Source organism: Copadichromis virginalis, linkage group LG13 (genome assembly GCF_057382275.1).
Source record: "Copadichromis virginalis isolate Kocher_CV1m ecotype Utaka linkage group LG13, C_Virginalis_male_GT1.1, whole genome shotgun sequence".
NCBI lineage: Eukaryota > Metazoa > Chordata > Actinopteri > Cichliformes > Cichlidae > Copadichromis > Copadichromis virginalis.
Window position 1 is genome coordinate 12,031,771 of NC_140630.1, and position 23,102 is coordinate 12,054,872.

At 37.2% G+C, this 23,102-nt stretch overlaps 1 protein-coding gene across 1 annotated transcript; it reads left to right on the forward strand.

The window, feature by feature from the left end:
* Positions 1-647: 647 nt before the first annotated feature.
* ifngr1l (interferon gamma receptor 1-like) lies at positions 648-20,443 on the forward strand. Its single transcript, XM_085477319.1, has 7 exons — positions 648-905; positions 12,909-13,026; positions 14,311-14,495; positions 14,908-15,080; positions 15,912-16,077; positions 18,093-18,223; positions 18,363-20,443. Exons 1-7 carry the CDS (start codon positions 845-847, stop codon positions 18,738-18,740), a joined length of 1,212 nt encoding a protein of 403 aa, XP_085333445.1. The 5' UTR covers positions 648-844; the 3' UTR covers positions 18,741-20,443.
* The last annotated feature ends 2,659 nt before the right edge of the window (positions 20,444-23,102 follow it).

Below are 23,102 nucleotides of genomic sequence, written 5' to 3' on the forward strand. Positions count from 1 at the left end.
CAATTTTTTCACTAAGAGCTATTTGTGAGTTGCCTTGTTAGTGCAAAAATGACTATTTTATGTTTTTCAAATTATATTCAACAAATTGTATCTTTTTGTAGAAGGCTGCTAGTAACAAAGTCCCAAAAGATATGATTTTAAATGGCTTTTTGCTAAATCGTTTGCTATGCATAGTCACACTCAAGTTCATCCCTTGTCTTTTTTATGCTCGAGGGATTTATATACTGGTGTTTAGTGGCTTAACACAAAAACAAAATTCCTGTAAAATTGGCCATGTACAAGGACTAGACTGAAAATGCACGAAAAAGCAGTCCAAAACATCAGCTTTTACTGCATGCAATATTACTTAATAATTACATTCAATATATTTACGTTTACTTGTTTTCAGTGAAAAGGTGTGGCCTAGACGTCATCACAACCACTGTAATTTCCACCCACTGCTGGACTGAAAGAAAAACACAATTTGGGAGTTTAAAAAAAATCCTGAAAAAAAAAAAACCTTCTCGAGATGAAAATACATTTAAATAAGTTCCTTAAAACAACACATAAAAAAACAAAGCAACGTGAAATGAAAGTGGAAACAGATGAGCTACTTAGCCAGTCTTAGTCACGCGTTTTTGTGGGTTTCTCGCTACGCTAAGTTGCTTCCTCTCTCACAAGAAACGACAGTCCGTGAAGGGACCATGACACCGGAGCCGCAGACAAGCGCAGTAGTCCTGGTTTTCCTCCCACTTATTCCGCAGTGAAGCTGTTGTTGGTTAAAGCGTTAGACGAGCTATATGTATGACTGTAGGCTGAACTGTGAGTGCTAAGTTGGAACACTGAAGAAGTTTTAATCGGGCTAATGGAGTCATTCCACGCCGTTTTTCTGTATTTTTCCTGGATGACGGTGGTAGCTTCCAGCGGTGAGTAGCTATGATAGTTGCTAACTACAGTATGTACTAAAATGGTTCGTGTGAGACTGTAAACACGTCGATATCGGAGCGTGTGAATCAAAATGATTTGTCAGGAGATATTTTCGCCGTTTGTTTTTTTCTCTCTCTGTCTGTCTGTCTGTCTGTGTTATCAGGGAAAACACGGTACATGGCTAACGGCTAACACTGTCAGGGAAAGATTACAGGAAAAAGGAGGTTCGTTCTTGTGGCTACAGAGTTTACCTTACACGTCTAACATTCAAGTGTCCAACAAGGTCCAACGTTGCCTCCACACCAGAGGGCCAGGAAAAGACCTGAGCTGGTTAAAAATATTTGGATTTTACATTTTACAAGTTATTTCATGTAGTCGTGTATTGACGGTGTTGTGAAGCTGTTGCTGGAAACAAAAAAGTGCATTTAAAGCACGATGAGCTGTTTATTTTTGCCTATATATCTTTGAATATCTCTCTTGCTTTTCCATATGTGGCCACCAGTCTTATTAGGTATACTTAAAACTAGCTGTTAGGCCTCATTGTGGGTATTAATATGAGTCTGGGTATAAACTGCACAAACTAAAACAGACACTGACATTGAATGGATTCCCTTCAGCTTTCTGGGGTTTTTCTTTATTTCCTCTTTGTAGTTTTAGGTGTTGCCCAGTCCTTTCATTGTGCAGTGTGTTTCACCACAGTTGTCCAAAATTCTTGGCAGGAAGCGATAATGAAGCCCATTATGTATTCTGCAGTGTTTGTGACCATTCAGCTGTGTTGGAGTAGATGTGCATCTAAAAGCTGCAGGACAGTGGATCTCGAGGACTGGAGTTGGAGACTCTGGTTTTAAACGATCTCACCACATTAAATTTTAGGTTACGTCAAGATCTAACTTTGTTTGCTTCAAATCATAGAGGTGAGGTAATGGCAGATTGCAAAGGCACCAACCAAATGAGTATTGATCCTGTGCAGTCTGCAAAGACGATAAAACGCGCACAGACACAGACATTACTTGTAGACATCTACACCACATTTATATGAGTGCGTGATGTTTGTTGTATGTGTGCTGCTATAAATACTCAAGGATTTAATCTTTTGTCAAAGAGTCAGCATGACCATGTCATGGTCTTTTGTTAAATGCCTTCCTGCCTGCTTTGGGTTAGGAATAAAACCCAGCTATGTTGCTGCTGAAAGAAAATAAGACCCATTAAACAATTAATTTAATTACATTTTACTTTAAAGGGCCTCGTATAAATTTGTCCCGCTCATATCATTCATTAAAAATAATGTATTGTTGCAGCCCTGTTATCACTGAAATTGAGGACAGAATATAAACTGTTATTTTTGTGAGTATGGATCTGTTTTGTATAAATCAAGCTCAGATCTTTTGCTACCTGTGTGACAGGTCTAACAAAGGAAGCTAATTTCCCAGAAGTAGACACATCACAGAGAAATGTGACAGATGTAACCGCATTATCCTAATTGAGCATTGTGTCTTCCTTGGTTATACACTGTTTTTTTACACATGAAGTGAAAATCGTGACAGGAATTGAAATCTTTTCAGCCTTGGCTGCAGAGGAAGAAAAATCCTAACTTAACATCCATCTTTTGACTTCTGTGAAGTTAATGAAAGTAGAAATTATGTTTGCATAGACAATGCAGGGAAGGAAGCACCAATGATAATGAAGTAAGCTTCAATAGATGGCTCATCTATAATTTAAGGTTCAGTCATTATAAATAATTAATGTTGTTTTGGGCATCAAGTGGTCTCCAGCTAAATTTATTCAGAGGTCAGAGTCAAGGGTATAAAAATGTTTGCAAAACTTTAAGTGTCCCAAATGTCCAAAAATGTATTTAAATAGGACAAGTTTGGATACACCCAGACTCTTCAGCTGGGCAACAAAATGGGGACTTGGTGATGGCAAGCTACATTGTAACCACAGCCACCCTGGGTGCACTGACAGAGGCGAGGCTGCCGGACACTGGCGCCACCAGGCCCTCTAAAACCAGAAATATTTTTTTAATGCACAGAAAATGTATTTTTTTTCTCATCCAATACACCATTGATTAAAAAAAAAAAAGTTCCTCTTCAGTGTAAAAAGTAACTTTTCTGGTTGTGTAGCGGCAGGAAGTCATGAATGCCTTTGACGGCAATTCAGAAACATGGTTCTGATGAAAACAACTCATGACCTGAATCATATTTTAAGACTTGCAACACAATGCTTCCTGTTGCAAAAGGCAGCAATATGTATGCCCTTTTCTTCTTTTTCTTTTTCTTTTTTTTGGACATTTCTTAAAAAAGGGGCCTGACAACAACCTCTGGCATACTTCTTCAGTCCTCTGTGACATCATCTGTGTAGACTGATGGATTATATCAAATGGCAGTCTTTGGCATTTAAAATAAATAGTGGAAGCTGTGAAGAGTGCTGAATTAGGGGTTGGTGATATATCGAATATACTCAGTGTATCGCGAGTTTTTCCACGTATCAAACGGCTTTATCGTAACCATCGAGTAGGGCTGGACGAAATGGCCTAAAATCCATATCATGGTATAATTTGAAGCATATGCGGTAACGATATATATCGTGATATATTCTTCTGTATAATGTATTTTACACACTATAAGGCACACTTAAAATCCTTACATTTTCTCAAAAATCAACAGTGTACCTTATGTATGAATTCTGGTTGTGCTTACTGACCTTGAACCGATTTTACACAGCACGCAGAAATCTGTCAAAAATGTTTTAGTGCGACTTTGGTAAGCTATGAAGCCGTACTGCTTGATGGATTGCCGGAGCATTACAGCTGCCGTAGTCAGGAGCCTTGCAGAGTAATCTGGGTCCAAAACTCCGTCTGCTTCAGGTCCCAAAGTCAAATGAACACAGCAGCATCACTGAGAGTTAAAAACTGTCAAAATTCTTTCATCTTTAATAAAATGATCAGCGTTGCTGCTTTACCAGGTATAACAATTAAGTTTTAACATCCAGGCATCCATGAAAACAATTTATTAAATTCAATGGAGTTAGAAGTTAGCAGGAAGTTAGCTCGCTGGTTTCCAACTAAACATGATATAACATGTTCTGACTGAGAGATTTCTGAAAAAAGTAAAACATACAGCTCTGCTATCACTTCCAACATAAATGAAGACAGAAAACTAAACAGCAGAGATTTTTGTAGGGTTACTAAAGTTGGACGCAATTGCATGGCAGGATGCTATCGCGGTAGAGCGGTATAGTCAAAATCTCTACTGTTGGCCAAATTTCTATCTTTTCTACCATATACCATTTATACTGCCCAACCCTGCCATCGAGCATAAATTGCCATGGCAATATTAAGCTGTGTGCATGTAATGCACTGAGTTTTTTTTTCTCCCACATGCTGTGAATGCATAATTCATGCCTCCCTCCCGACCAGACAATTTTCTACCTGGTACACTGTGGTGAGCCCTACCAGATAGGGAAAAAGACTCGCTGTCGTTTGGATTTCACAAGGAAGATGTTGAAAAAGATGTGGTAATTTACAAAACATGCCATAAAACTATTGCTGCAGGGTAGCAGTACCACATATTTTTTCCATCAGCTGAGAAGTCATCCACTGCAACATTAAGACGCTTTAAACTTCACAAGTCAACGTCTCCAACACACCAAAGAAAATGTTAAATAAATCAGCTGCGATACCTGTGACTGTCCGTGGTCAGTCGTTTTCATACTCACTATCTAGACTTTTGTTTCTGTAATTTGAGGTCATCACATTTTTTATTTTACAATTTGTATATGTAGGGCTGCTCAATTAATCGAATTTTAATCACGATTACGATCTGGGCTTTCAACGATCATTAAAAATGACTGAGCCGATTATTAGCCCCTCCCTCGTTTATCCGCGACACCTTAAAGGCCAGTCCGTGAAAATATTGTCCGTGGCGCAAAAACAGGTTGAGACCGCTGATTAAGAGGACCCGAGGGAAGCTCGGAAAGCTAAGCAGAAGTTATTTAGAGAGGAGAGTGACTGCCGTTGGTTGAAAAGAGAGGTTTAAAAAAAAAAAAAAAAACTTCAGTGGTGTTGCACACTATTTTATATTATTTTTTAAAGTCATTATTCAATACATTGTTATCCCTTTAAAGCCGGTCAGAGCAGCACACTGTTTTGTGTAACTATTTTTAAATCCCTGTAGAACCTGAACCGTGTAAGCTAGCGCAATAATTTGTTTTGCATATGAAACTTACATCTTATGCCATCAGCTTGTCCTCGGTCACGGTTTCCTTCCACATAAATTGCATAAAAAGCGCTTGCAGGAACAAAAACATAATATTCCAGAAACACGCTTTGCCGATCCGATCAGCTGTTCGTAACACTTCGCACATTGAAACAGACTCACCGCTAACTATCACATGTCCGCCATTTCCTGCCCGAAACCGGAAGTGATGTCATTTTCGCGGAAAATGTAGGTTTTTTTTTACTTGTAGGCCTTAAAAGCCTATACTGGTCATGTTTGACTTTTCTGAATAGTTTCTGGGATGCTTAGAACTCGAATTGCACTGCTGAAATAGTTAATTTTGATGCACCTGCTGTTTTCTTTGCAAATTTGCATCATAGGATTGTTTTTGTTTTTCCTGCAGTATATAAAAATTGGTGTATCTCCAAAATAAAACTATGAAGACACTCAAAATACATTTCCTGTTGTTGTAAACAATTTTTTGCAACTTTTTTGTATTTAAAGTTTTGAGGGATAAACCTCTTAAATTTCTCCAAGTAGAAATATATGTTAAAAAACAAAAACAATTTTCAATTTTTTTGTAGTTTATTGCACTTTTTTGCAATTGATGTAGTTACTATGGACTTAATGCATACATATTATTAAAATATGGGCTATAACAGTTGTATAGCAACTTGAAATGCTCCCACAAATGGCACTACAACATGTAAAAAAATAATATAAGCTCTGGCGGACTTGGTTCTATGGTAGGTCTTAAAAGGTTAAATAAATATCGTCAAATAATCGAGATCTCAATTTCAGTGAAAATAATCGTGATTATCATTTTTGCCATAATCGAGCAGCCCTATGTATATGTCATAAGCACAAAAACGGACCTTTTTATTTTCAGTTGTTTGATTTTGTCTCGTGAATTCTAGCTCAATGTACTTTTTTTTATTGTTATGATCTTTTATTTGTTAAAGGTCGAGTGTTAACCACAGAAAGAGACACTGTGTGACAGTATTGTCATTTGGGGAAAACCTGTGAAGGCAAATATGATAAAAAAAAATTGTAAAAGAAAACATTTTAATTAATTCAAAAAAAAATTTGTATTCAAAGTAGAAAAAACTAAACAAGGAATGGTTGATTTGATTGAGTATACCAGTGAAATGTTAAGCATTATAAGGAAGAAAATAACATTTGTTTTTGGAGGTTATTTAAAAATAGTGTGATCGTGTGTCGTGATATAACCCCCAAAAAATCACAATATTAGATTTTCCTCATAACGCCCAGCCTTATGCTGAATTATTTGTGAACCCACCGTGGATGCTAAAACACCAAAAGATACTGTGTGCAGCGTCGCTATCCTGTCGTTTACTAATGGTTCTGTATTTTGCGGTTCACCCTTTGTACACCCTGAATGTTGTCAATTTCAGAAGGGTCTTGTGGGCGAGTGTGTGAACCTCAGGTATATATTGACATGCTGTTGGGGGTTTGATTTGGCACTGTGGCTTTCACACAGTGCAGATTTCTTTAGGGAGTAAAGACTGTTATTGGCAGTTTTCTGTGAAGGACAGCCTGCTTTTGACCTCTGGAGCCACATGGTCTGCCAACCACGGAGTTATTTGAAATGCTTGGTATTGTCCTGAAACTTGGTTTAAAGTGATAAGTCACTGTGACTGTGCCTGGGACTTTCCTAAAACAAACAAAGCAGACGCACACACAAACCACACCTTTACTTTAAGCTTCTATCATTTATTTTTCTTTTCTAACAGATCTAACAGGCTCTGGGCATAATAAGCAGTGAAAGAAAAACTCACTGTAGTCTGGTGACCGCTTACAGGAATTAGACTCAATGCTGGGAATTAAACTGCAGAACTTTTGTGTGAAATGCTAAAATTTGTAGAAAACAGGAAATGAATACAAAACTATTGAGCTGAGATCAAACATTTGGTGACTGTCAGGTTAGTTTCTGTTAACTTTTGATTTTATTTCCTGCAATTTTTAAAATATACTGCTTTTCTCTTTATCTTTTTTGTTAGAAAATTATTGACTGTTTTGATACAACAAGAAGAAACTTTTGTGCTCATGGATCTTTACTCAGGTGATCTAGCTTTGTTTGATCAAGACCCAACTTGTTTCAATAGCTTTAAGCTGCAGCTGCACAACCACCTGGAAGCTCTTCCTGCTGCCTCTATTGTAGTCCTGATGGCTGATCTTAGACCAGGCCAACTCATGCTCTGAATTATACAGGCTCTGTAGAGAGCCTCTGCAGCCTACTTCCTGTGGAGGACCCTGGTATTTGGAGCTTTGCCGAGTTAGACAAGATAAAGTCATATATAGCTTGGATTAGGAATTTTAATGCTCTCTTCACCTGATCTATCAAAGTGAGGCTTCATTCAACTGTATTCTCCCATCTCATTCAAGCTTCCTGCTGCCTGCCATCCTACTGGTTCTTTCCTTAGCCATTACTGCTCTCTCCTCTTCTCAGACAAGTAGCCACCTTTCCTGCCCTGGAACTTGTTGTATTGGGGGATTGGAAAGCTCTTTGAACAGCCTTTGCCTCAGCCTTTTTTCTGGCATCTCCAGCTCCCTAAAGGGTCCTTCGAGTGTGGAAATGGAAGTAATGGAAGTAAATGGAAGTTGCATAATGATGTACTGCTCAGGCTGCATGGCAACCCAAGCCATCTGCTGAGATATTCACTGATTTTCTTCTCCGTTACCTCCGCCAATATTATGGGCGCATCATAAACTCGCAGATGATCTGAGGCAGGCTCACCCAGTCTTTATTGAGGGTTCCTGTTTTAAATTGAAATAGAAATTTGCTTTCTAGTTTTTTTGAAGGTTGCATGTTTAAACTGAACATTTGTTTAATTGAAAGATTGTGTTTGGGGGGGGAATCTGAAACTGGGATGTTAAAATGTTTCAAATGTGAATCTTGGATGTCGTGTCACGTGTTAGTGTTACTGTACTGTTAGTGAGACACCCCCTCTGTGACTGCAGATGATGAGTCACAGAGGTCGCAAGGTTTTATGTGTACGCATTAGGAAAGTACTTTCCTCTCTTCTTATGCACAATATGGGCCCCAAACAGAGAAAAAGCACATTAGTGCGAAGACAATAAACACTCAAAGGGAGTTGATTCTCATTTCCAGCATGAGGTTTACAAGCTAGCAGGAAACTTTAAATTTGCAGTAAGTGGGTAACAAAATTGGACGGATCTCAGCAAAACACCTAAAGGCATAATAATTATTAATTAGCTTGACTCTTAACTTTTTGATCTGTCTCAGTTGTCTCCCCTCCACTCTTCACCATGCTTTCTCACACACACACAACTGAAGAGGAGGTTAAGGGCATTGGTGTCTCAAATGCAATGTCATCATCCATCAGCACAACCGTAATAACTGTCTCCTGTATTAATCATGAACTTTCAATCTGTTTGTCGGCCCACACTTAATCAGTCAAACGCAGAGTAGTCATTAGTCCATTCTTCTGTTTCTGTGTTTAATGACGGTCGGCAAACAACGTGCATGCGCAATCTTGTGCATGCATGTTGTCTGTCCTGGCGGGAAGGTGTGCATTGCACTGTGCCAGTTAAAGCAAGGAAAACTATTTACTGTAAGACACAAAGTAGTCAGAGAAATTTTTTTTCATAGCTTAATGAGTATTTGCAGCAATACAACCTTGTGAAGTCCCAGCTTAGTGCTAGTAAAACAGTTTTATTTGGATTACTTGACTGAATATATTTGTGTTAGAAACCCACAAAGAGAAGTCACAACCCTTATGCCGAGTCTATACTGACCATCTGTTGTTATTTACTGATTTAAAAAAAAACAATAAAGTAAATAACCAAAGTGTTGATATGCAAAAAGTAAACATGTCATGCTGGCGGAGTGATGCAGGCATGTATGTTTGCGGTGGACCAGTTGACGTGATTTTTATTTAGCGTTAAACCTGAGCAGCAGTATAGAAGTTATTTGGTAGGTTTTGTGGTTCTGTTGCATATTTCATGATTACTCACAGTGGTATCATAATTAGTCAGATCCGATTACAGATCCTTTGTCTCTGACATTTAGCAATGGTTAAGTCATGAATTTCTTCTTCATACACCAAAAACGGATTCTCCGGGAAAGTTATTCAAGCTTGACCAACATATAGATCGGATATCAGATTTAGGTAACAATACATTTATCATTCACAGAGTATATTTTGTCCAAAAGCGTGCCAGTAGGAAAACTTTGTATTAGGAGAATGTCAAATGTTGTGAAATACTGTCATAGCAGTAATTTGCTAACAGACAGTAACTATATTGAATACCTAAATAACATTACTCTGATGCAACACTGTTCCTGAAAAAAGTCATTACTGCTTCCCACATCTGTGAGGTACGCAGCCAGCTGGATTTCATCATGACAAACTGAGTTGATTTTCACTAGAATCTGATCTATTCTTCTGAAATGGCATCCCACCCAAAACCAGGGAGTTTAGACTAGACCTCATTTACTTGTATTACCGACTTCCACGCAAGACTCCTAGTGGCTGTACGTAGTTATTTTCGGCTTGGCTTGTTTCTCCTGCTTGTTGACCTACACTTAACCAGTCTAACACAGAATAGTTAGTAAGTTCTTCTATTTCTCTTGTTTAATAATGGTCACCAAACATATTGTAGTTGTATTTTTGCTGTCTTCTGGAGATGATAATGTACTTGTATCTGATGGTGATTAAAACAAGGAAAGTACATTTTAAGACAAGAGTACTTGCATAAACTGTATTTGTTCTTGACTTCACCTTGGTGTAATGAAGCCTTACAGCAGTGCTGGCAGTGTTTGTTTGGGTTTTTTTGTTGACAAAATGAACATGGCTGATACTCTGCAGACAGGAAAGCCATGTGGGCTGTGTAATTTAGATAAATGGTTTAAAATGTGTTTTATATATGTGTATGTGTTGGGGGGGGACTTTTAAAGAAAAAAAAAAAAAGCAGTTTCAGAGTATGTCTATCACCCTGTCGATCTCTTTATCTGTTTTCGTTCTTTCCTCCTGTAAAATATTTTGATGTTGTTCAGTGCCTCTGGCTGAAAAAAAATCTGCGTTTGGATGTTATGCAAGGTGCTAAGTGAGCTTTGCTTTCATTGGAATGAACGTGCATTTGCAAAGTCAGAATGCTGTTGGGTACTAAAATTAAGATGAAGAAGTCTCTGTATCTGTAAACCTGCGTGATTTGAATGACTGTTCTCTGAATAAATTTGAAAGCACACTTCAGGTTTTCAGTCACTTTGTACTTTCCATACCACAAGTAACTTCATTTTCAGTTCAAATGCCATCTGCTTTCTCTTCCTGCCTCTGCTACATTTTTTGCTTTGTAAGCACAAGTGTGTGAGCGCTGCTGGCTACTGTTTGTTCTATATGTTATCTTCACTAACTCAATCTTGTAATTTCCCCCAGTATGGTTTGAAGTCATCCGGAAAGCCGCTGTAGGGTTTTGTTTTGTTTTTTTGTCTTTTGTCTTACAGTTTTTAAATCCAAATTTTAAATGAACAAATGGAAGGTGGGGACTACAGCAGGGCTTGCAAAGCAGTTTGCATAATCAGTGTTTTTTATTCTACTTTAATTTATGTCTTTGGTTTGGGTTTTTTGTTTTGTTTTGGTTGGTTGCAGTGGGATGTGGCCTTGTTGGTGAAAACTGTTAAGTTGCTGGTGTCTTATGGTATTTATCTATAGTGCTCAATACTAAAAGCCTTCTGCATTTTCAGTGTCAGATCTGTAAACGGTGTTGAAACTGTTAGAAACACTTTCATTTCATTTTCTTAGTATGTGCATGTGTCAGATTGTGGTGACAACCCTCAGCCGCCAATTTTACTGTTGCGGTTGTCACTTCTTTACAGTGTGTATGCTCCCACCAGTGATTTTTCTTTCACTCTCAACATCACAGCTAAACGTTTAAATTTGCCTTCGTGGGCGGGTATTACTTTGTGAATGTGATTGAATGTCTGTTCACAGAGGAAGGGAAACTGATATGTACGTGTTATATTTTTTTTTTTTTGGGGGGGGGGTTCTCCTCCTCCTCCTCTTAAATGTACAGTGTGACTCATAACTCTCGTGGCATGTTCAGTAACTCCCATGAGATTTAAAATCCAATTTCAGCTTCTGAATCTGAGTCACAAACACTGACCTTTTTTTTTTTTTTTTTTAAACTCTTGTTTGAATGAACACATCTAGCTTTATTTGTATTGTCAGGGAAATTAACAGACTTCAAAGCATCGTCATGCCATGTGCGTCTAATTGACAACATTTATGCCTCCAACCAGAAAATGCTTCATAATTTATAAATAAATCTAACTTAATTTATTAGTAGCTGGCATGGACGTTTGGAGGGAGGTGTGGTTAACCGTGCAGTGTGATGAAGCATGTCTGTTGTAGGTGTGGTAAAGTGTCAGGCCTGTATAAGCATGCTCTGGGTAAAGAATTTCTATTGAGATTTAATTAGTCATGCTTTTAAATGAGTTTTGTGCAATGCTGCAAATTTATGCTTTTTTTTGTTGTTTTTGTTTTCTTTTTTTGGTGCTGCAGATTATATCAGTGAAGTGTTTGTTCTGTTTTTTTGATGGTCTTGTTTATAAACATTGGAACGGTCCTGCACTTTGCTCGCAATCTTTTGAGCTTCTGACAGTCTTCACAGTTATGTGGGGTACTGTGCCAGAGTGACTCATCCTTTCTCATTTCCTAGTTTATATCTTCACATCCTCTTGTTCCATCTTAGTCCCTCCCTCTCACCCGAGAAGCAGATGGAGGCACAAGGCAGCAGGAACATAAGACGTCCTTACTTTGATTTGTCACTCTGACATAAATATTTTTTTATACACTTTTGTTTTGGCAGTTTTCTTAGCTAATTATTGATTTTGTGTGTGTGTGTGTGTGTGTGTGTGTGTGTGTGTGTGTGTGTGTGTGTGTGTGTGTGTGTGTGTGTGTGTGTGTGTGTGTGTGTGAATGCACTGTCACAGTGACTAGCAGAAGGCACTGAAGATCTGACCATTGTTTTCTCACGGCCTTGTCTGTCTGTATGCTTCTGACAGTCTTTACAGTTAAGGGGGGTACTGTGTCAGAGTGACCTTCAGCTCTTTCTCATATCCCAGTTTACATCTTGGCATTCTCTTGTTATTTCTTAGCACTCCCCACACAAAATATAAACAGATTTCCTTAACATTTCTTATGTGTAGTTATTCAACACCTCTAACTAAGCTAATCTTAAAATGCGGTTTAAAAATAATCTTGTTTTACAGTCATGGCAAGTGTTGGATTGGTCATTTATGCTGTGCCCTACTCTCCGCTCCTCCTCCACATTGAAAGGTTCGAGTTGAGGGGGTTTGAGTATCTGACTAGGATGCCCCCTGGCAGCCTACTGAGTGAGATGTTCTGGGCACATCGGGAGGAGGCTCTGGGGCCTCCACTCTCCTTCGTCCTCCTGATTTATTTTAAGAATTGAATCATCTCTCAGGAAGGCAGATATAGGACAAGTGGAGCTAAACAGGCACAAATTAGAACAAAGGAAACCACACAGAAATTGTTCCATCAGCAGTATCAGGTGCACTAGTTTTCACACTATGCCCTCTAGTGGTTTGTGAGTGTAAGTGAATGGCAGTGTGACGGCTGAGAGAGAAACTGTTTAGTAACTAAATGTTCATGAAGTCTTTAATGTATAGGGAAACTAAAATCATCAATTGGGGTGTAAATGTTGACTCAATAGGCTAATGCTTCCCAAAACAACACATTTCTAACAGTGATTTGCTGATTTTGCCTTTTTTTTTCTCCACAGTGCTGCCACCAGTGAATGTAACCCTTCAGTGTCGGAATTTCCATAACGTGCTGAAGTGGAGCTACCCTGAAGACACAACTGGGCTCCAATTCAGATTGGACATTGGCGCATTTCTATAGTATGAATTTGTCTTTTGCTTACCAGCCAGTCTGTCTTGAGATGCTTTAATACAAACAAAAATAACAAGTCTGAAAATTAAGTTTAATTACACATACTATGAAAATTATTGAAGTCGAATGGAGACAAATCATCAAAGTACTTTTGCTGGTTTTGCTGGTTATTGGATACAGAGGGAGAAAAACATGTTTTGAGGATCTTAATTGTTCAAATATAAATAATTAATATTTCAAAGATTGGTGCGGTTGTGGTGCACTATTATGTCACAACAAGAATGGTAGGTTAGAAACCTTAAGTTGTGTGTATGCTCATTACAGCTGATAAGCACTCCTGATACCTTGCGTTGTGCTATGGCCTTTCTCTGTTGAAGAGTATATTAATTATGAGCCCTGGCAACATTTTACCTTCATACTATAAAAAATGTAAATTATAGGCCCTGGAAGTACATAGGAATCGTACAGCATTTTGAACGTCTTAATTTGAAATATATGTTTGAACCTAGATGAACACTCAAAGTACAGGAGTGATCTACATGAAATTTAATGTTAAAACAATCAAATCAGTTTTAAATCCACTTGAGTTGTCTTAATCTAAAACCTTTGTGTTTTTCCTATAGCAGATTTTCAGTTTCTGTGTTATGGGATACAGTGGCCCCTCATTTACTCCACAGGAGTTACGTTCTAAAAATAACCCACGATAGGTGAAATCCGCGAAGTAGCCAACTTTATTTTTTTGAAATTATTATAGATGTTGTAAGACTTAAAGCCCCTCACTACACACTTTATACGCTTTTTTTTTTCTTTCTTTTTTTCCCACAGTGTATTGTATTCTGTGTCCTGATTGGCTGTAGACCAGGTTTGAACTTTGAGAGTGTTTTTTTGAGCCTCTAAAAAAGGTAGACTACAGTTGTCCTCATAGGATTACATACTCTGGTTCTACTTCAGAGACTATCAGTGATAATACAAAAACTTTGTATAAGAAAAAAAATGGATAAAAATGTATTTAAAACAGTTACGGTTTTTGTGAAAGCCCATAATATAAAACTAAAATTGTGCACTTCAGTCTACTGAGGAGGTGTACAGAGGCAAATATCTGTCATTATTCACTTATCAACCTAAGCGTATATATACACTGTCAATCAGAAGTGTGTTTCAAGCTGCAATAAAGATAAATTCTTTTTATCTTTTAATTGCAGTCTACTGCATTTTTAATGTCACTCAAGAGTTATTTTCTTGTTAAGGTCTCTTCAAAGTTTTTAACTACATTTTCTCATTTGTTTCTTCAGTCCCCCTGACAGTCACACGTGGATAACTCCAGCTCTTCAAGCCAATCTGTCGTCCCTCTCACACCCAAAAGACAGCTATTATGTCGCCGTAACTGCTGTGGTTAACGGTAGTGAGTCTGAACCTGCCCCGTCAGACGATGGAATCACTTTCAGCTATTTCCACGAAAATCTAGTTGGAACAAAGTGTGAGTGTGTGTGTGTGTGTGTGTGTCTGTCTGTCTGTCTGTATGTGTCTGTCTGTGTGTGTATAAGGACAATATATATTTATGTATTTATTTTTATTTGTCTTTATCTGTCACATATATATGTGTGTTTACATAAAGAATCTCTAAATAGAGAGAAATATAGATTTATATAAAAATAAATAAACAACTATGCATTGTTTTTGGCCATAGCTTAAAGAGTTCACACACTATCACAGAATTTCACACAGACATAATATCTCAAATTCAAAAGGTCATGTTAATTGTGATATAGTAAGGTTCATTTTTAAACACCATAGCTCAAGAAGGGATGGGTAACATTTGATCAAATGCTGAACTTCTGACCGTACTTGTAATCAAAAGTGACTTCTGATTAAAACTTGTTGGTTTCCAGGTTATTTGGATCTTCCACATGTTAACGTCACGGCCCAGCGAGATAACAAGGTCCATATCAGCTTTGAGAATCCCATTTTCTTTCATTGCCAAAAGATGAAAAAAAATAGAAAGAAATGTTTTAAAGACAATGACAGCCTGGATTCTTTCTTTAAAGTCAAGATCCTCAATCAGGTCAGTTCTGTCTTCCTTTTTTCTTTTTCTTTTCTCCTTTAAAGCAAACATATTAAGGAATTGTTACAAAGTTGAACAAACAGTAAAAAAAATTTCATATGTGGTCATCAGAAACAGGACATACTGATGCTGCATCACTAGTTAATGCCAAGAAAATGTTGCTAGCTATCCAGAAACGTTGGATTTCACCAATGTCAGAAGATCGTTTCGTCTTGTTAGCTGCTAGAAATATGTTAGCAACAGTTTTGAAATGCGCCTTTGGGGAGGTAGCATGAGCATAATTCATAGTGTGTATTTTAAACTAGAGTCAATTAAATCTCACTTATAACGAATGCGTTAAAAAGCAAAGTGCTTTTTGTTGCACACCAAATTTTTTTGCAGGAAGAACACTAAGCAAGCTCCTGCATTTTGGTTTGTTTTTTTGTTAAGGCCCTTTGAAAACATAATACTGGTCATGTCTTTACTATAACACAGCTAAACTCAGAAATATAGTGGCATAAAATAGACATTTTTATGTTTGATTTATTTCTTCTTCTTCCTGCTTGTAACAAAATATTTTTCTGCTGAAAAGCTCAATTTTGGATCTCAAATTCATAAATACGTCTTTGTTTCTTAGCCTGTTGGTATGACATCCCATTAGACATCCCATTGTTTTGTTTTTTTGTTTCTTTTAGTTTTTTTGGGTGGATTTGAAAAGGAGAGTAAATACATATTATACGATACTTTGCTATCCCATGCTCTCATAGTCAGCCATACACATAACATTTCCTGGCCTCGTGTAAAAATGTTTGTGTCGGTGTTATATTTTATTCAAAATTCTTGTGTGTGCAGACCTACTCATTTAACTGTGAAGAAAGAGTGTGTGAGAAGACACTGCCAGTGGATGCAGCACAAGAGGAACACTGTGTGAACATCACCGGACTAACATCACAAGGAATATTGGTTAAATCTACACAACTGTACTGTGATGAGCCATTCCACAAACCATTACAAAGCAGTTGAGTAAAATCTTTTCTTTCTTTCTTATTTCTTAAGGTTTTCTCGTCGCTTTTCTTAAGAGCAGTAAACAATTTATGATTTACTCAAACTGCCATTGTGGGGAGCACAGTTGACATTTCTTACGCCTACCTTTTCTTTTGTGTAAAATAAGAGATGGTAAGAAGAACTGAACACAGCCTCTAACAACATGGCTTCAATTCCAATCACGCTGTTTTTCATCTGACTGCACGTTGTTTGTAGTGTGAGTGCAACAACTATGGGCTCAAAATGTGGTCATAAATATTTTGTACTTGTAAAAAAGATTTGTGTGTGGACTTAGAAAAAAACCCCCTGCAAGTTACAAGTACGGATTTTTGACCCTATTTTTCTTCCCTTCATCTGATTGGTCAATGTCATGTCAATCACAAATGTAACAATCCAATCAGAGAACAGATGGGTTTGGCTGTCGAGGGGCGCTGTTTTTGAACTGCAGGTCTTTGAAGGGAATAAATGCCCTTTTACATGCCAACCCAGCGTTTTCCTTCATCACCACGAAGGAAAACAGTCTGTGGTCGTCCGAGTTTGGTGATTTTTATGTCACAGGTCTACGTGTTTAATACAGGGACTTCCACAGCCTTTTCAACAGCACTGCGGACCGCGGGGTGGGGGCGGGCAGTGTTTTGGAAATGACAGTCTTCATTACAAAGCTTTCTTCGTTATGAATTAGCATACATGTTTTTATTGAACACTTGAAGAACGAGCAAAAAAAACAAACTCTTGTAGAGGACATAAAGATAAAAAAGACAAGGAGCAGGTGCATCTAGTACAGGTAGAGCTGCTGCAAAAACCCACAGAGCCCAGCAGCCAGCGTAACAAATTCTGGATCCTTTGCTTTTAGTTAGCATTAGCAGCGTATCCTGCATCCGATGTGAAAGGACTTTTATGCTGCGCACTGTGACTCACAGCAATGGTCCTGGGTCAGCCCTGACTTTGTGTTAAACTAATCCTAAAGTAATAATGTTATTTCTAACCACTGATATACCACAACTTTATCCTTTCAACAGCTACTGAAAGTTAGGGGACCTAGCTGCTATCGGATATTTATATAGCGATCCTCCAGCTTCAAACGGTATCACCCTTCAAGGACCTGCAGTTCAAAACAGCGCCCCTCCGACAGCCAAACCCATCTGTTCTCTGATTGGATTGTTACATTTGTGATTGACATGACATTGACCAATCAGATGAAGGGAAGAAAAATAGGGTCAAAAATCCGTACTTGTAACTTGCAGGGGTTTTTTTTTTCTAAGTCCACACACAAATCTTTTTTACGCACACACAAATCTTTTTTACACATACAAATCTTTTTTACGCACATACAAATCTTTTTTACGCACACACAAATCTTTTTTACGCACACACAAATCTTTTTTACGCACACACAAATCTTTTTTACAAGTACAAAATATATCCCCCAGGCAGTGACTACCTTTGATTAATGACATTCTTTTCTGTTATTTAACTTAAAAAAAAGTTTCAGAGGAAGCGGGAGCTTGTTAGCATCATGGGCTCATCCTGTCAGAATGAGAATGAACAGTCATCAGTCACAAGTTTCTCGTTTTATTTGAATAATCAGATGTAATCAGCACCATGATGTCAGTTGAGCAATTCAGGCATTTGAGGCCTGAGTTGTCAGCCTGTTGGAATTCTGTGGATAAAGCTTGTTTCATAGTGCGACCAGGATTTATAAATTGGACTTTTATTCAGTATGTCAACAGGAAATAAGTGAAAAGTTGGTTTCCCATTGTCTTCTGTAGGACCAGAAGTCTTTTTACAACCACAGGTATCAACCACAGATTTAAGGCACTTTGGCGCTGGCTTTACTTTATAGATGCAAAAGCTACATCCATATTTTATACGTTTTATGGAGCTACCACAGGGGTGTGTGTGTGTGTGTGTGTGTGTGTGTGTATTTATGTACAGCTGTTTTACTGTTTAAAAATAAATAAATAAATAACAATTCTCTGTCTTGTCCAGATTTTACCGCCATCTACGTCGTGAGTTTTATACTGGCTGTGGCTACATTCGGGGTGATCCTGTTCATGGCATACCAAAAAATTACCAAGCCTGAACCTTCTTCTTTCGAACCTTCTTCTGTCAAACCTTGGGTAATCTCAATCTACCAGTTCTAATTACATTACACAGGAGTTATTTAAAGTTTGTAGTTGTTAAAATAATGTATCCCCACTGAAGGTGGAGGGGGATTTAAATTTCAGCACATACTGAGTAGTTGTTCTTTGTGTCTAGGTCCCTAAACCCTCTATCTGGCCCACGAGTACACCCGAATCGGTGACTGTTGACCCTGTGGAGTGTTTAGAGAGGTGTGATGAAGTGGAGCCTTCCTCGCCCACACCTTTACTCCCACAGACAGAAGAGGAGGACAGGACCGGAATTACCGATTATGACTTCCGCTTGCCCATCGGGGTGTCGGACAATGGAGATATGTCTAATGTCATAGAGGAGGGTCCTGGTTACATGGTAGGCAACACCGATTTAGGTGATGAGGATCCTGGTTCTGGTGATGAGGATCCTGGTTCTGGTTATGAGAGGCGTGATACAGTGGTGGTGGCGCTGGGTCCAGATGAATTGGCTAAGGGCTACCGAGGCCCAGTCACATCTGAGTAAATGTAAGGCTACATATAAGTTAGCACCAGATGTTGTTCACAGGATCTCACATTTTGAAAATGTGAAAAGACTTGGTGACACGTGTAAAAGCCTGATCAGTATGAGTGCCCATATCTGCGATTAGACTGAGGAGCTTCTTATGCTGGAAATCTACCTGTTTACCTGTAAGGGTTATTTGTCTTAGTCAGGGTTAATAGAAAAGCTGAATGCATTATGTTATGTTTCTGCACAGGCTAAATCCCATTTAAAAGAATTGTAAAGTAAAACTATTAATTTCATCTTTTTCCTCATGACGAGGCCTCAGTAGTGGAAGCACTTGAAATGTTACAGGGAACTTTGGGCTTAAAAGACGTAAAGAGGAAATTGAAATCCTGTTTACATTCCTGCCTTACATCATAGATCATCAGGGTGACAGAAACCATCCAATAATCAGACGCATCCAAAAATGAATGGTGGCTCCTATACAATAACACACACTGTAAATATTTCTGTAATACAGTCAATATATCTGTGGGCATCTCATATACAAGCATATTTGGCAGTTACTGAGCCAGGTAGTCAGAATACTGGATTTGCTCTGGAGACTCTTACTTGCACTTTCTTTTTCTATCTGATTCATTTCTTTCCCTTTTATGCTTGTGTTATATTAGTTAGAAATCAGTTTGTATATTATGACATTTATACATTAAATGAGGCGTGTGCTTTAGCTTTTCTTCATGGAAGATGTGGTTGAAGGGAATATATGGGAAATGTATGATTTGTTGGTTTTTTTTCTTTACAAACAACAAAAATTCAAATGTAAAATGCTTTTTGTTGCACAACAAAAAATGTAATGGTGCTTAACAAATTTCTTAGACCACCTGTCATTAAAAACTAGAAGTCACACATTTTTATAAATTTGTTACACTTATGTAAAACTAAAAATCATATTGTTATTTATTAGGCAAATAACAAACTGAACTCATGTTCTTATACCCAACTTTGGGCCAGCACACTGGGCATCTTTGAAAAGTTGGAACTTAATCAGGTATAACAATCAAATACTGAAACTAATTAATCTGTACAGTAATGCAAGTCAGTTACTGTAATTCGCCGTTTTACTCATCCACACACTGGTAGACTAACAGTTATAGAAAAAGTTTTTTAGTTACTACCAGAACAGCTGTGGAACCTTACATTAGGTGATCTAATAAACAAAAGCACTTACAACACTTTTCTGCTTTGGTTTTTCAATTTTCAGGAAGAATGTGCTTTTTCTTGTTTATTCTTTTTTTGCAACATTGTATTGTCCTTAAATTTCACATGACAAAGGTTGGGTCTAATTACCAGTTTAAAGGGACTGTATGATTGCAGTTTGTTTTTATGTGATGTTTTTGTTTATTGTTTGTTTATTTTAACTTGCCAAACAATTCAACCCTTGCACTAGATTATTTTTTTAATGTGCCTTTCTTAAACAGACAATGGAGAATAGTGAAAATGGCATGCTGTGAAGGTCCAGCTACAATCATACCTAGAACTCATTACAGTGACATGCTCTATACCCAATAATGCTGTGCTTTTTATCTGATTATCCCTTGTAATAACATACTTCATATATAAAAAGTAATACAATGTGGTTATGTCATTATGTCCAATTTTACTAATGCCGTTTAATGCACTTGTCTGGTCTCCGTTGTGCAATTTCAATAAATTGTGGAACTGTGTGAATTTGCATCTGTCCTGTTCTTATAAAGGCAGTTAATCTATGTGACAGATTAACTGACGTTAATGTCAAACATCATGCAACAATTTTATGCTGTTACTGTACGTGGATATTACGCATTAAGGAAGGGAAGTTGACATTTGCAGTGTCATTATGTTGATTGTTTATTGTAGTGGGGCCTACAGTAGTAGTATAAATCACTTTATCAGTTTTTGTCACCATGTAAGGGAAGAAATGCTCATGCCTGTGGTATTTTGACATTTAAGCTGCCCAAACTGTTCCTCGGCATCCAGTAACACCAGTAACAGGCGGGGGACCTCCTTTGTGTTTGTGTGTCTGTTGTGTTTCCTTCCTCTTTGCTTTGTGTGGGTAAAATGGACACCTTCTTTTTATTCTGCCCGTAACGGATTTCATTATCTGTGTCTTCACAGGTTTATCAGATGAATTCCTGCAAAACCAAATCCAAGTTAAAAAACGTGTTTTATGTGCTGAAATCAATTTCAGTTGAAATTTAGTTTTAACAAAGTTGATATAGCCAAAATGTATTTTATGTCAATTACAGCCTGTTTGTATTCATCCTTCTTCTTAAAACAAAATGCCACTATTACCAATTATAACCAGATCTTTTAATCGTAACTTTTAACTCTCTTTACCATTTATCCATTTATTTAAATGCTACTGTTGCCTTTTTATTCTCTATTAATTTCACCCATTTAACCATTTGCCTGCTGCACTTTTCACACATTACTTTTAGGCCCTTGTTGCTACCTTATAGTGTCACCATTTAACCATTACTTTTAGAAGCAAGTACTCATAGCCTTTATTCTTAAGAGCTTTAAAAAGCTATTAGACTCCATTAGACTTGTTCAAATAAATGGAGCTTTTAACACCCTAAGGTTAATTAAGGAGTTCCACAGGGTTTTGTACCAGGCCCAGTTGTATTTACATTATACATATTTTAGGCAGTGTTGTACATCTTCACTGATATGCAATGATACCCAGCTGCAGATATCTATAAAGCCCAGTGACACACCAATTCGACTGCAAGAATGTGTTAAAGACAAAAAGGCCTGAATGACTAAAACTTATAAATTCAGATACTTTAAGAGGTTTTTTTTGTTTTGTTTTGTTTTTTTAATCACGATTTCAGAGTTGGTGTGTTCGATTTGCTTTTAACTTCAAAATTCAATGGATGTAATTTACATTTGTATATTTCTTGCTCTCAGCTACTTTAACCTTTCACCCACAGCATTTAAGCTTTTACTATTTGCTACTTATTAGGCTACTTTGCTGACATCTAATATTAGCTTTTGAAGCGCGTATGTTTGTCTGTTTTACCTGCTTTAATATTTTACCAAATGCGTTTCATCTTTTCTCCATTGATCTATTACTAGTATCCAGAATTTATCCTTTACTTTATTCAACTTCTTATTTTATTTTGTTATTTTTTTTTCCTTTAGATGCTATCTCATGTGTTGCATATACTTTGTTTATTGAAACACTATTTGATTCAATAGATATAAGCTTACACATTTTACTGCTATGTTTAAATTTTGCCATTTATTTACATACTTAGTTAATTTGTTACCTATTTATTACTTCCAGGAACATATTGTCCATGACACTTTTACCACATTCAATATTAATAGCTAACAAATTAAATGAGCTTAACATTTACACATACCATGTAGCTGCTTGATATGTATTTGTTACTTTTTTCAAACTTTCATCTGCATATCCACAAATTGTAGCTTTCAACTTTAAATTTGTTGTTAAACAGTATGTTTGATTTTTTTTTTCAATTACTTTTAACTATTTCAAATGTTAATTTCGACTTACGTTTTTCACAACTACTTTAATATGTAGTAGAGTGTAACCACTTATCAGTATACCAGTTAATTAGTATAAAAAAACGGTTTTTTTTGTTTTGTTTTAAATTAAATTAATATTTTTCAAATCCTGAAAGGCTGCTGAAGGGTTTGCCCCTGTGCTAAATTATGAAGAAAAAGAAAAGATGAAGTCTAGCTGCAATAATGTCAAATAAAATAATAAAGTAATTTGCATAGGTTCATGTTCTGCATTACCTAATAACAGCTGCTATAAATACTCACTGGTGGCAATATACCTGATAATGAACACAGAGTGGAAATATGAAGTGTGATGAAAAGGGGCAGGTCATGCATAGGAAATCATTATGTAACAGATTTCCAGTAAACTCTTACACAAGGATTAGCATTGCTTATAACTGGGTAGACCAGAAATGGGGCAGTGTGGTAATCCTCCTGAACGACAGGGAACCAACAAAGGCCTTAGCAGGAGTAACCTACATCTGGGTTACTAAAGGTGTTTCCATGTTGACACTGAGATTAATGGGAAATGCACCTTTTCACACAATGCACTGCATTATACAGAACTGTGCAAAAGTAGTGAGTTAACCCAATTCTTCTAAAGAGCCAGAGTTTCTTGTATTTAAAAAAACAAACAAACAAACAAAGTGATCTTGAGCAATAGATTACTTAAATTCTCCAGTCTTTCTAAATGACCATGTCTGTGTTTTTGCTTCAATATTGGCTGGTTTTTCATTTATTTTTAGATGAGGTGGGAATCACCAGACACCCACATTATTATTATTATTATTATTATTATTATTATTATTAGCA

Excerpts from the sequence above, each read along its gene's own strand:
- ifngr1l (XM_085477319.1), top strand. The coding sequence starts at position 845 with ATGGAGTCATTCCACGCCGTTTTTCTGTATTTTTCCTGGATGACGGTG. Across the intron at positions 16,078-18,092 it reads CCACAAACCATTACAAAGCA|ATTTTACCGCCATCTACGTC; the intron begins GTTGAGTAAAAT and ends TGTCTTGTCCAG. Across the intron at positions 18,224-18,362 it reads CTTCTTCTGTCAAACCTTGG|GTCCCTAAACCCTCTATCTG; the intron begins GTAATCTCAATC and ends CTTTGTGTCTAG.